The sequence below is a fragment of the Delphinus delphis genome, chromosome 21 (assembly GCF_949987515.2).
Source record: "Delphinus delphis chromosome 21, mDelDel1.2, whole genome shotgun sequence".
Lineage (NCBI taxonomy): Eukaryota > Metazoa > Chordata > Mammalia > Artiodactyla > Delphinidae > Delphinus > Delphinus delphis.
Genome location: NC_082703.1, coordinates 23,306,822 through 23,320,317, shown reverse-complemented (window position 1 = coordinate 23,320,317; position 13,496 = coordinate 23,306,822). Strand labels below are relative to the sequence as shown.

Here is a 13,496-nt window from a genome sequence, read left to right as displayed (position 1 = left end):
AGTAGTTGCGGCACGTGCGGTCAGTAGTTGTGGCTCGCGGGCTCTAGAGCACAGGCTCAGTAGTTGTGGCACACGGGCTTAGTTGCTGTGAGGCATGTGGGACATTCCCAGATCAGGGCTCGGACCCGTGTCCCCTGCATTGGCAGGTGGATTCCTAACCACTGCGCCACCAGGGAAGTCCTTCTCATTGTCATTTAATAGTTGAGAGCTTCTGTCAGCCTGGAGAACAAACTAGAAGTCACATGCTGTCATTGACCTTCTGTCAAAAACACAAAGATTTAAAAGGATAAACTTTCGTTTGTGTTTGTTACAATTTGTGAACTATTACAGATGCAATTTTAGCCAAATTAATTCTGATGATAGAACCAACCATTAAAAACATTAGGAGAAACTGCCCTTATTTACAGTGAATAGGATTGTTCGCATAGAAAACCCAAGGGGATCAACAAGTTATTGGAATTATAAAGAGTCTCAGCAAGGTTGCTGGATATAACATCAACATACAAAAATCAGCTGAATTTCTATATATCAGTAATAAACGTCTAGGGAAAATATTTTTTAAATAGATGTCATTTACATAACAACAAAATGGTAAGATACACAGGAATACATCTAGTAGAAGATGTCACCTTTATGGAGAAAATTATAAAAATTTAAAGCATTAAAGGAAGACCTAAATAAATGGGAGAGATACAAAATAATCTCTGATAGGGTTTGGATAAGATTTAATATTGTAAATTGTTCTATAGATTCAATGCAGTGTCCTTCAGGATCCCAACAGCTTGTTTTGTTTTGTTTTTGTTTTTGTGGAACTTGACACTCTTGATTCTAAAATTTGTATGGAAAGGCAAAGAGGCAGTAATAGTCAAAATATTCCAGAAGAAGTACAACTAGGCAAGGGTACTTGCTCTTCCAGATTCTAAGACTTATTGTAAGTAGTCATCACTATGGTATTGGCTCTGGGAGATGTAAATAAACCAATGGAACAGAAGAGAGAGTCTAGACATAGTTCCACAGATCCACACATGGAAATTACATTTCACAGAGGTAGCATTATAGATCAGTAGGGGAAGGAGGAACTGCTTTATAATTGGTGGTAAAGAGTTGGATATTGACTTGGGAAAAAAATGGGATATCTGCTGTACCACTGTATACTGTATATAAAAATTCCAGGTTTATTAAAGTTTAATAGTAAAAAGCAAAACTTTATTACTTTTAGTAAAAAAATAAGAGAATCATTTTATGACTTTGGCATAGGAAAGAATTTCTTTAAATAAGACCCTAAAAGTACAAGCCACTAAAATGGATAAATTTGATTTCTCAAAATTGTTTCTCAGTTCATTAGAAAACAGCATGAAGAAAGTGAAAATACAAACTGGGGGAAGCTATTTGCAACATCTAAAACTGACAAAGGATTCGAATTCAGATCAAGAACTTCTTCAGATCATAAGAAAAACACAAGTCTCTTAACTGAGAGTTGAGAAAAATACTTGAGTAGGCAGTACAGTGATCAGAAGAAGCTGGATGGCCAGTAAACATAGGGGGAGAGAAGGTCAGCCGTATAAGTTTATCTGAGATTCAGCTGTACTCCCACTACTTTGAAAAAATAAAAAGGTTAAACAGTGCAAAATTTGTCAAGAGGAGGAGTATAAATTAGAACAATTGCTCTGGAAATATATTTGGCAGTACCAGGTAAATCTGATGGCTATACCCTGCAGTCCTAGAAAAGATTCAAAAACATACACAAAGGGGACATGTCTGAGAATGTTCATAGCGGCACTACTTATGATAGTTAAAAGTTAGAAAATAAATGTCCACCAACAGGAAATTGGATAAATTGTGGCACATTCGTACAGTGGAATATTATATAGCAGTGAAAATGAGGGAACCAGAGCTACACCTATCAGCCTATTAATACTAAATGAAACAAAGCAACTGCAGAATATGAACAAATTGCATATATATAGTATTAGAAAACACGTAAAACATGTTTCTTAGGGCTATACGTATAATTTGGAAAAGCATAAAGAAACACATAGGAATGATAGAAGTCAAATTCAGGCTAGTAGTTACTTCTAGAGTGGAGGTTGGGGGGATGCAAGTGGGAAGGGGTACACAGGAAGATTCAGCTATGTTCTTATGTTCTCTTAGGCCAGGAGGTAGATGCATGGTATTTCATGTGTTATTTTCTTGGCATGGCTCAATTATTTTATAAGTCTTGAAACAGTAATTAAGATAATAAAAATGAGAAAGGAAAAATAGGTAATTTTATTTTTAAAAAATTGACTTGTCTTTCTTCCCCCCCCCTTGAATTTACCATATTGATGTTTAGTTTAATTCACATGTTTATAGGAATTAAAACAGCATTTTGAAGGTGCTGCTTAATTACTCTGCTGTGTTACTATAAAGACATGTATTTCTTGGGGCTTCCCTGGTGGTGCAGTGGTTGAGAGTCCGCCTGCCGATGCAGGGGACACAGGTTCGTGCCCTGGTCCGGGAAGATCCCACATGCCGCGGAGCGGCTGGGCCCGTGAGCCATGGCCGCTGAGCCTGCGCGTCCGGAGCCTGTGCTCCGCAACGGGAGAGGCCACAACAGTGAGAGGCCCGCGTACCGCAAAAAAAAAAAAAAAAGACATGTATTTCTCAATGGTGAGAGGTTGGGTGCTTTTGCCTGTCAGTGGTTGGCACTACTGTAATAGTGTCACAGCGGTTCCACCTCTACGTACATGCTCAGCAGTCAGATAGATGCCAGCTGCCCCCGGAGTTCCCACCCTGACTGCACTACAGGGAAAAATATCTGACAGTCTCATAATGTAACTCACTTTATCTCAGGAATATTGGAATGCCACTGTGTCTACTGATAGTAAAATGTTTTTAGTCTTCAGTTTCTCCTGTGTGCCCACAGTGCAGTTTCAGCAGGGCATGTCCAGTGGTCTGGTGCTCGTCTGGAGATGGTCCTTGGTGTGAGAAGGTGTTTGTGTCATAATGTAAAGCACCGCACTGCTGCTGACATTGAGAACACTTTGCTGCCAAAACACTGTGTTACGTGGCGTGCTCGTGTGCCGTTGACTTACATTCTGACGCAACTCCTTACTTCATCACTGGGACCAAACAGCAGCCTTGAGTTACAGCATTTGTTAATCGGAAATCCTCAAAACAAAAATGGGATTGTAAAAGCTCTTCACAAAACTCCTTCCATTAATAAACTTTTAGAAAAGGAATAATTTATATTTCCTTCGTAATTAGTTGGTGAATATACGTGTTCCCTGGTTTTGATTTATTAACTTCTCACATGAAATGTGGATTTAAAAGGTACCTTTTTCTGCTGTAGGACTTCAGCCATGGACGACATCCCTGTCATCAGCACTGTCATCACTCTGCCACACGTGATTGTAGAAAATATCCCTCTCCATGTGAACGCAGGTAACGGCACTCACATTTTATTTGATCAAAAAAATCCAGGAAGAATATTTACTTTATTGAGAGGCCCACGTACTGCAAAAAAAAAAAAAAAAAAAAGAACCCATAAATGGTGAGCTTTTTTTTTTTTTTTTTAAACCAAGAGTAATGTGTCATCTTTCTCTGCAGATCTGCCATCATTCGGGCGTGTTAGAGAGTCGTTACCAGTCAAGTATCACCTCCAGAATAAGACTGACTTAGTTCAAGATGTGGAGATTTCTGTGGAGCCCAGTGATGCCTTCATGTTCTCAGGTCTTAAACAGGTACAGGTCATATCTCTTTGGGTTGTTTATGAAGACACAAAAGTATGGCCAGGAAGTGGAAAGCTGTACATTTTGTGTACAAATGAATTGATAAGGCTGACTGTGGTCCCTGTTGTTTTGATAGTGGGGAATCTTCAGTCACTTTTGAAGGTTAATTACAGCTTGCTATAGAACTGAGTTAAATGGGCAACCCTTTTTGCTTTGAGATCACACATATAGGTTCTTTCTCCGTATAAAACAGGAGTTCACAAATTCTTGGACTACAATAGAATTCCTGAAAATTTAAAAATATCCCTTTTATTACTAATGAGTTTGTGTGTGTGTGTGTCTTTTAATTTGAGGCCTTGAGGCATGACCACACAGATCAAAGCTTAATTCCCTGCTGAACTATCAGTACAGTTTTTAAGAGATTTTGATCTTGCATAGAATTTACTTATCTTTGTTTCCTGTAGGCACAATTTTGTATCTATACATAAAAATAAGTGGTTAAGATGTTTTGATTCATCTATTCAAATCAGGGGTGGAAAAGTTCATCATATTTTTGAGTGGGACGCACACTCTCAGGCAAAACCATGTTGCAGTGAGAATACTGTCCTCCTCTTCAAAGTGGCCACAGAGGGGAGCTCCCTGGTGGCCTAGTGGTTAGGATTCTGGGCTTTCTGCCAGGGCCTGGGCTCAATCCCTGGTCAGGGAACTGAGGTCCTGCAAGCTGTGCAGTGTGGCCAAAACAAAAACAAAAACAAAAACAAAACAAAACAGAGTGGCAACAGGGACACACCTCAGTGGTCAGTAAGATAAGGATGTAATTAGAGCACAAACTTGTCTTAACACCTAGTAGCATCCGCCCTGACTCACCAGCCATGCCATGGCTGGGCATGTCCTTAGTGCTGTGTTTGCAGTTAAATGAAAGTAGAATTACACATGAAGTATACTGTAAATCTGTACAGTAATTTAAATTTATAGTGTATACCAAATATAATATTAGCTGTAATATGTTGGTTACACACACATGTATTATCTCTGACGCAACACGCACCTATATGTACTCATTTGCAAATGAGTAAGCTTTTCTTGATTGTTTTGATCTCTTTCACATATTGACTTAAAAATAATTAGATAATGTAAGATACCAAAAACCTTACCTGTTGGTGTTCTTTCCTAAAGTACAAACATCTTTTCTTCCCCTGAAGTTACTTACCTTACCTCAAAGGTAGAGTCCCTAACACAAAACACAGGAAACAATCTGTTTGTCTCATGTTGACATAATGTTTACAAAGATGCTTTTCCGCACATTATCCCATAGTGCCCTGTGCCTTGCCTATAAAGCCTGCCTGGTCTAAGGCACAGGAAATACTGATCCACCCTGTGGTCCCATTGTTAAGCAGGTACAGGTTGCCTTTTAGATGTTGGTAGAAACTGAGAAATCATGCACATGTTTTTGTTACGTTTGTTAACTGCATGATCCTGACCTCATTAATTCGCTGTATATTTTGGTATCTGTCTGGAAGAAGGGATAGGAGAGCGTGTGAATATTTCACCAGAAAGATTTAGGTGTCCTATCATTTGCTAGTAATGTATGGGTAACGTCGTATAGATATATTTGATATCTATATTTGATCATCTTTCTCTATAACTTTTGTGATTTAGATTCGATTACGTATCCTCCCTGGCACCGAACAGGAAATGTTATATAATTTCTACCCTCTGATGGCCGGGTATCAGCAGCTACCGTCTCTCAACATCAACTTGCTCAGGTTCCCCAACTTCACAAATCAACTGCTCAGGCGTTTTATACCCACCAGGATTTTTGTAAAGGTGAGGCTTAGACATTTTCTGCTTTTTAAATTCACTGTCTTGAAAACAAACAAAAGAAGATGTCTTTTCATGTAAACTTCACTAAGTATTTGGAGACTAGCAGGATAGGACTTTGACTGTTACTGTATAAATTTGGCAATATTGCTATTCATTTCTGTAAAGTTATTATTTTATAGATTTTTTTTAGATTTCTATTTTATAGATATTTCTAGATGTAATTTCAAAGATTTTTATTCCCTTGGGTAAAGGTTTATCTTTCTGGCATCCTTAAACATGGTTTTTCTTTGGCGTTTAGTAAAGTGTATTTCTATTTTTTTCTTTTTTAAATTTCTTTATTTTAATTTTTTGTTTACTTTTTAAAAGTATGTTTTAAAATTGTAGTTAATTTGTAACTATTTTTTAATCAAAATGGATTAACTTTCTGAATACAGTCCCTGAACTTTTCTGATTCTAACTATGTAATACTACTGGATTTGGGTCTTTTCTGAAAACGATCACCAGTCAGAAACTATACTCTGGTTTAATATTTTGATTTTTTAACAGTGATACGATTTCCAGGTTCCTTCAGTAAAGGACCCTGTAGGATTGTCATCGCTTTGCCTCGGGTTAAGCCACTCTTGATGCCTAAATTAAGGCTGTTTCTCCAGATAGTTCTGGTTTCCCTTGGTAACCAGAGATACATGAACATATATGAATCCTGTGTGTTCTCTTTTTTTATTGTTGTTGTTGTTGTGTTTTTTTTAAAATAATTGATAGAGGATCACACTGTTTTTTGTTTTGTTTTGTTTTGTTTTTTTATTTTTGGCTGCACTGGGTCTTCGCCGCTGTGTGCGGGCTTTCTCTAGTTGTGGCCAGTGGGGGCTACTCTTTGTTGCAGTGCGCGGGCTTCTCATTGCGGTGGCTTCTCTTGTTGTGGAGCACGGGCTCTAGGAGTGTGGGCTTCAGTAGTGTGGCATGCGGGCTCAGTAGTTGTGGCTCGCTGGCTCTAGAGCGCAGACTCAGTAGTTGTGGCTCGCTGGCTCTAGAGCGCAGGCTCAGTAGCTGTGGCGCACGGGCTTAATTGCTCCGCGCACGTGGGATCTTCCCAGACCAGGGCTCGAACCCGTGTCCCCTGCATTGGCAGGTGGGTTCTTAACCACTGTGCCACCAGGGAAGTCCCTTGTATGTTCTCTTTTTAAGTTTATACCCCCTTTTTGGATGACAAGTTACAATTTCCGTTTTTGTATCTGTCAGGCTTTGGGGAAGCCTTGTTTATATAATCTGGGATTTGGTAAATTGTAAGTTAGCCTGTGTTCATGTATGTGTCATAATCATCCCACCTGTTACCTTTCTAGACTTACACAGTTTTGTTGTGTTTTTCTTTTGCATCTGCAAAACAAATCATTTTTATTAACCCTCTAAGCTTCTATTCTATACCAAACTTTTATTTTTTTATTTTTATATTTTTAACATCTTTATTGGAGTATAATTATTTTACAATGGTGTGTTAGTTTCTGCTTTACAACAAAGTGAATCAGCTATACATATACATATATCCACATATCCCCTCCCTCTTGCGTCTCCCTCCCACCCTCCCTATCCCACCCCTCTAGGTGGACACAGAGCACCGAGCTGATCTCCCTGTGCTATGCGGCTGCTTCCCATTAGCTATCCATTTTACATTTGGTAGTGTATATAAGTCCATGCCGCTCTCTCACTTCGTCCCAGCTTACCCTTCCCCCTCCCCATGTCCTCAAGTCCATTCTCTACGTCTGCGTCTTTATTCCTGTCCTGCCCCTAGGTTCTTCAGAACCTTTTTTTTTTTAGATTCCATATATGTGTGTTAGCATACGGTATTTGTTTTTCTCTTTCTGACTTACTTCACTCTGTATGACAGTCTCTAGGTCCATCCACCTCACTACAAATAACTCAATTTCGTTTCTGTTTATGGCTGAGTAATAGTCCATTGTATATATGTGCCACATCTTTATCCACTCATCTGATGATGGACACTTAGGTTGCTTCCATGTCCTGGCTATTGTAAACAGAGCTGCAGTGAACATTGTGGCACATGACTCTTTTTGAATGATGGTTTTCTCAGGGTATATGCCCAGTAGTGGGATTGCTGGGTCGTATGGTAGCTCTATTTTTAGTTTTTTAAGGAACCTCCATACTGTTCTCCATAGTGGCTGTATCAATTTACATTCCCACCAAGAGTGCAAAAGGGTTCCCTTTTATACCATACTTTTAAATTGTCATTTTTTAAATCTCATAATTTTGGATCTCCTGTGTTTAAACAGTGGCCTTTTTGTTTTTTTAAGACTTTATTTTTTTTAGAGCAGTTTCAGGTTCACAGCAAAATTGAGAGGGAGGTACAGAGATTTCCCATATACCGCCCGCCTGCACACAGCAGTGGCTTTTTTTAACATTTCCACCTCATCACACTCTAAAGCCATTTCCCTTGCTGTTCCTCACTGTCATGTCTGAGGTTACCCTGCAGGGGAGAAGTCATGACTGGGTTGGGGAGTGGCGGTGGGATGGGTGGTCTCTGATGTCCTTTTAGCTGTTTGACCCTCCAAAGTTTGCTCTTCCTAAACTCAGAAGTATGGCTTTCATCAGCCTGAAAGTATGTATCGATGTACAGACCTGATCGTATTCTAGCCGAACAAACAGAGCTTGTTTGAGATGTGAGAGTTGGTCATGTTGAGGAACCAGAATTTTGTTCCCATCAATTAATCTCTTTCATTCCTTTCCCTGAAGTGCTCAGGACACCCAAACTAATCCCAGATAAATCTAGTTCCGTCTTCTGATTTTCTTTCACAGTAAACCTCTTCTGGGTGGTGGTGTTTTAAGTCCATAAGGAAAGGTTCCAGAAAAGTAAACATTCATAAGTTTCAACCTAATCAGCACACCCTTTTCTAACTGCCATGATCTCTTCTCTAAATTTAAGAACCATCTTCTAGTAACTTGACTGCTGCTAAAATCATTGACTGCATTATTCAGAGCCAGCTCCTTTATCATCTGGGAAAACTCAATAATTAAAATTGTTTTACCTGTCACACTAAGGGCAGTGAATGAGGATTACCCTTTTTCCACTTCATGAACAATCACTGACTAAAATTTTACATCCCGTCATACCTTTATTAACCTTTAGACCTGTGCTATTCCAGTATGGTAGCCACGAGCACATGTGCCTATTGAGATTCAAATTAATTAAAACTTAATTTAAAGCTTAGTTACCAGTTGCACTAGCCGTGTCGCAAGCGCTCAGTAGGCGTGCAGCTAGCAGCACTGATGTGGAGCATTTCCTCTTCGCAGAGAGTCTTGTTGGACAGTGCCGCCTAGAGCAAGCTTGGATCCATATTTTTCTTCCTTCGCAAAATAGATTTGTTTTCTTATTGCATGATAAGAAAACAGATTCATTGTTCTCTGTCCCTGTTTGTAAAGCTGTGTTCGTTAAGGATTTGACCTGGTGGAGCCATTTATTCTGTTTCTAAAGCTAAACATCCTCCATGAGTCCTACAAATTACATGAAGTATGAAAGACCAGCGACCTGTTCTTTCGTTCATCCCATTCAGATGCCTGTTGACTCACACACACACGCACACATGCGTACATACATACATACGTACATAAAGCTGCCCAGCAACAGATCAGAGCGGGGGCGCCCCCTTCGCTGCTCCAGGGAACCCACAGGAATCAGCTGCTTGAAACACAGCAGTGGGCTGTGGTGCTGAGGTTGCAGTGCTAATCTAGTTCATGTCCCAGACACCGTCTCATGCTTTTCCCACAGAGGTCTGCTAACGTACAGCAGTAAAGTAGTCACTTGCAAGAATTTCATTCTTTTAGCTACTCGATGACTCTCTGGGGTGTTGCTGACCTGTCAGAAATTTTACACCTAAAAACAGTCATGATACCTTTTAATCACTCTCAGTTTTTCTTCTTCTGATGTGATGTTTTTAATTTTTTCAATCACTGAACTTCGAGAAAGGGAAATTTTGTTTTTATCTGCTGCTTCAATCCTTGCAATCTTTGTTGTTAATACCCTAGAGTTCATTGTGAATCACTTTTTCTCAAACAGGAGACTGGGAAACCTTGAATCCCAAAGAGCTTGCTGTCAGCTCAGGTTTGTGGCCGGCTTAAAGCTCGGGACACAGACCGAGCAAGGGAGAGAGGATAGAGCGTCACCGCTTGAGCAGGAATGGTGGCCAGGTTCCCTTTCAGGCGCGGTGCATTGATAGATTGGTGGTAGCTGCCACAACACCGGGTTAAGAGAAAAGTAGTGACGAGGTAGATTCCGCGGGTGGGTGTGATCGGCTGGTGATGTCTGCCACTGGGCACAGAGGGAGTGTGGCAGCACGGAGGCTGTGCCGTCACCATCCCCGGCTCACGTGAAGAAAGAGGGTGGGGGGAAAGGAGGAAAGCAACACATTTTGTTTGGGTACTTGCACACGTCTATTCTGTTTTCGTGAAACAGTTCCAAGAACTTCAAAATCTCTTCAATTAATAGCGCTACTGTTGCCATTATCATTTTGTAAACCCGTTTTGTTTTCCACTCGGCAGCCCCAGGGCAGACTCATGGACGACGCCTCCATTGCTGCCGCGTGATGTTCAGGACGGGCCTCGGCTGTTCTTACGGAGACGCTGGACAGAAGTGTATACGTTTTCCATGGTGAACTGTAGCTTGATCGTGGTACAAGTTAATCTTTGCTGTTTGTTGATGGATGTTATAGCAACTCTTCAGAGGAACTCATGCTTAAAATATTAGGAAAATCTATCCTCTCTTACAGTTTTCACTAATAAATATTTGAAATCTGTCAGTGTGACGTGAAAGGATGTCAGTCCTTTGTTACTGTTGAAAGTCATTTTATGGGTAGTAACGTCTTTTCAAAGTAAGGGATTTGCACATGCAGTGGCCGAGGAAAGATAAGCATCTGAAATATGACTGGACAAGGGGAACACGCGCCAGTGTCTGCCCCAGGAAAGTTCTGAATCCCTGAGTGTCTCTTTCAGAGTTGGCTAAACCACAGGTAAATCCATCCTCGTGAATCTAGTCTGTGCTCAGGATACATCCACAGGAACCGGAAAGCAGGCACGTGACTGATTAGAACTTCCAGAAAGTTTTAATCAGAGCAATTTAAGATGTCTAAAAAATATCTTTGCTTACCATCAAAACGTGTCAAATAGGTTCAGCTTGCAGCCGAAAGGCGGATCATTTATGAAGCAGGTTTGTATTTATAAGTATGTTAACAAGATTCTGATTCTAAGCATAATTCCCTAAACTAAAAGTTTTTGAGAAAGGTGCAAGGTCTAAATAAGAGATTTTAGTTATGTTGTGCGATTTGAAAAGAACTATTTAAAACTTCTGAAAATTCATGTAAATAAAAATCATATTGTGAAAATCCTCTTTGTTAAAATATCTTAATTTAAAACTACCCCATTTCCCAGAGATTTTTATTGTTTAAAAGTGTAGGAGTTTCAAAAAGGAGAAGAATAATGTGAATAAATGTGTTCTCTTTCAGACATGCTTGTCTGTATCTTTTATTTCTTTTGCGCTTGTTTGATTTCAGCTTCGAGGAGCAGCTTTTACTAAGAACACGGTTGCAGAGGGATGGTGGGGCGCGTAGGACTGGAAATAGAGCCGCCTTCTAGAGCCGGCACGGCGCATCTGCGGGGACACTGGGGCGGTGACGGGCTGGGAGGACGTGAATTCCCTGTTATCACAGCTTTACAGGTGGAGGCCACAGGAGTTTGTCGGATTGTCTAGGGCCAAATCCCAGCCCCGGTGACTGTTCATGTTGCCCTTTGTTTGTCTCTGTTCTTACCTGTAAGATGTGGATGATGATAATACTATCCCATAGACTTGGTATGAGAATGATAAAAATTAAATACACAAGAGGAACTGTAAACAAAAATTTCATGAAATAATACTTTCTATATGCTCTTATATTTTACATCCTACAAAAATATTCCTGGTTTAACCTGCTGAATTGATTTCATGACTCACTAAGGGGATGTAACCTGATGTTTGAAAAATTCAAAGGTCCATCTCATGCCGTGCTTATGTAATAAAGGTCTCATGTGTTAACACGGCCATCGTCAAACACAGAGTACTCAGTGCATGTTAGAATGGATGGATCATTGGCGTCCACTTTAAAATTGTTAGCCTTGATGTCAGTGTGATTTGTGTGAGTGTAAATACACCATATAAACAGGTCTGCGCTTTCCCTCAATAGCGTAATCCTTTCTCAGCCAGGAATTCTCCCTTGTCGTTCATTTTCCTGTGAGTGTATTCTGTTCACTTGTTTTTAAATTGCAAGTCTTAATTCAGAAATACATGAAATCATGATCTTCCTGGGTCCCAAAAACAAAACTGTCACAGTATTGCAGGAGCTGTTGACTCACTGAGGTTACAGGTGTCCAGAAGGAACTCGGAGTCTTTCCCTTCCTGCCTCTGTGCACCAGCCACAGTCATCTGTCCCCCATGAGAGGACCCTGTCTTCTGTCTTAGTACCGTGTTGCCATTTTATTCTCAGTATTACTCCTTACCAGTATTATGCACCACTCAGGGGTATAAATTTTTAAATAAAGCATTTAAAATTTGGAATTTGGGGGAGCTGTGTATTAAAGTTTGACCCCTGATTCTTGAAGGTAAGAGCCGGTGGATAATCAATGTTGCGTGTTACCAAGAGGATGAGGATGGTATTGATTTTGGCATAAAATTAATTTTCCAATTTGCTTAATTTTATATATCTGTGATCCTAAAAGTGCAACTTCAACTCAGTTTTCCTCAGAAAGTCTTAGATTCTTTATCCTTGACTTCTTCTTTTTATTAAGAGGCTTTCCAAGCACGGCTCTTACATTGAATTTTTTTAAAATGTCTTCACATTACTTGAAAAAAAAAGATTCTTTACGTTCATTTTCATTCAGTCATTTCTTTTCATGGCCCATTAATAACTCCACCCAGAATATTAAAAGCCTCTTTCTTGATACCGTTCTTAACAATACGTGTTAAGGAATCTGAGCTGTAGGGCTTCCCTGGTGGCACAGTGGTTAAGAATCCACCTGGCAGTCGGAGCCTTTGGTGTGCGACCAAGCTTTGCTCCTTTCCAGTTGCCAGGGCCGTGGGAGGGACGTCATGGCCCCTTACCCCTGCTCTCTCCTTTGTGCCGGCACAAATGCCATGCCATGGCCTTGGCAGCGGGGCTGCAAGGGATTGGATTTGGTGCCCTAACGGGGCCCATGGCTTCAGGACAGGGGTCCCCACCCTCAGAAGAGGGAGTGAGACAGGTGGGCTATAAGATGTCAGCAGAGGCAGTAATGCGCGGTGGTTAACGCTGATCTCCCAGGCCCCAGACTTCCTGGTTTTTCCTCTTGCCTCCTGCTCGCTCCGTGAACGCGAACTGTTTATTTAACCTTCCCCCTGTAAAGCAAGGATGCAGATATCCACACCACTGTATTATCTGTTATCTGTTGCTGAGAGCGATGCTACTACACACACAGTGGCTTGAAACAACACGTATTTATTGTCTGCAGTTTCCGTGGGTCAGGATTCCAGGCACAGCTCAGCCAGGTCGTCAGCAAGACTGAAGTCAATGGGTCTGGCAGGGCTGAGGTCTCATCTGAGACTTGACTGGGGGAGGATCCACTCTCAAGCTCACCGAAGGTGTTAGCGAAATGTGTGACCTTGTGGTCGTAGGACCAAGGGACTCATTTTCTTCTTGGCTGGTGACCGAAGGCCACTTGCTTTCTCAAAGCCAGCCGGGGGGTGGGGGAGAGGCTCCAGCAAGCCAGGCACTGTAATCACACACATGTTATCATGTCCCCTCTGCTGTATTGTAGTGAGTAAACGCAAGTCCCGGGTCCCACCCACCACTCACTCAAAGGTATGGGTGGGGTCATGACACAAAGGCATGAACACGGAAGATGGGGATCCTGGGGTCACCTTTAGAGCGTGTCCACCACAGTGCCTCATAGGGT

At 41.0% G+C, this 13,496-nt stretch overlaps 1 protein-coding gene across 1 annotated transcript in view; it reads left to right on the top strand.

The window, feature by feature from the left end:
• TRAPPC11 (trafficking protein particle complex subunit 11) overlaps window positions 1-11,519 on the top strand; it is a 40,389-nt gene extending 28,870 nt beyond the window's left edge. Inside the window, exons 27-30 of the mRNA XM_060001446.1 lie at window positions 3,332-3,423; window positions 3,589-3,722; window positions 5,370-5,537; window positions 10,080-11,519. Coding sequence (XP_059857429.1) covers window positions 3,332-3,423; window positions 3,589-3,722; window positions 5,370-5,537; window positions 10,080-10,124 — 439 coding nt within the window. The 3' untranslated portion in view covers window positions 10,125-11,519. The remainder of the gene's footprint in view (window positions 1-3,331; window positions 3,424-3,588; window positions 3,723-5,369; window positions 5,538-10,079) is intronic.
• The last annotated feature ends 1,977 nt before the right edge of the window (window positions 11,520-13,496 follow it).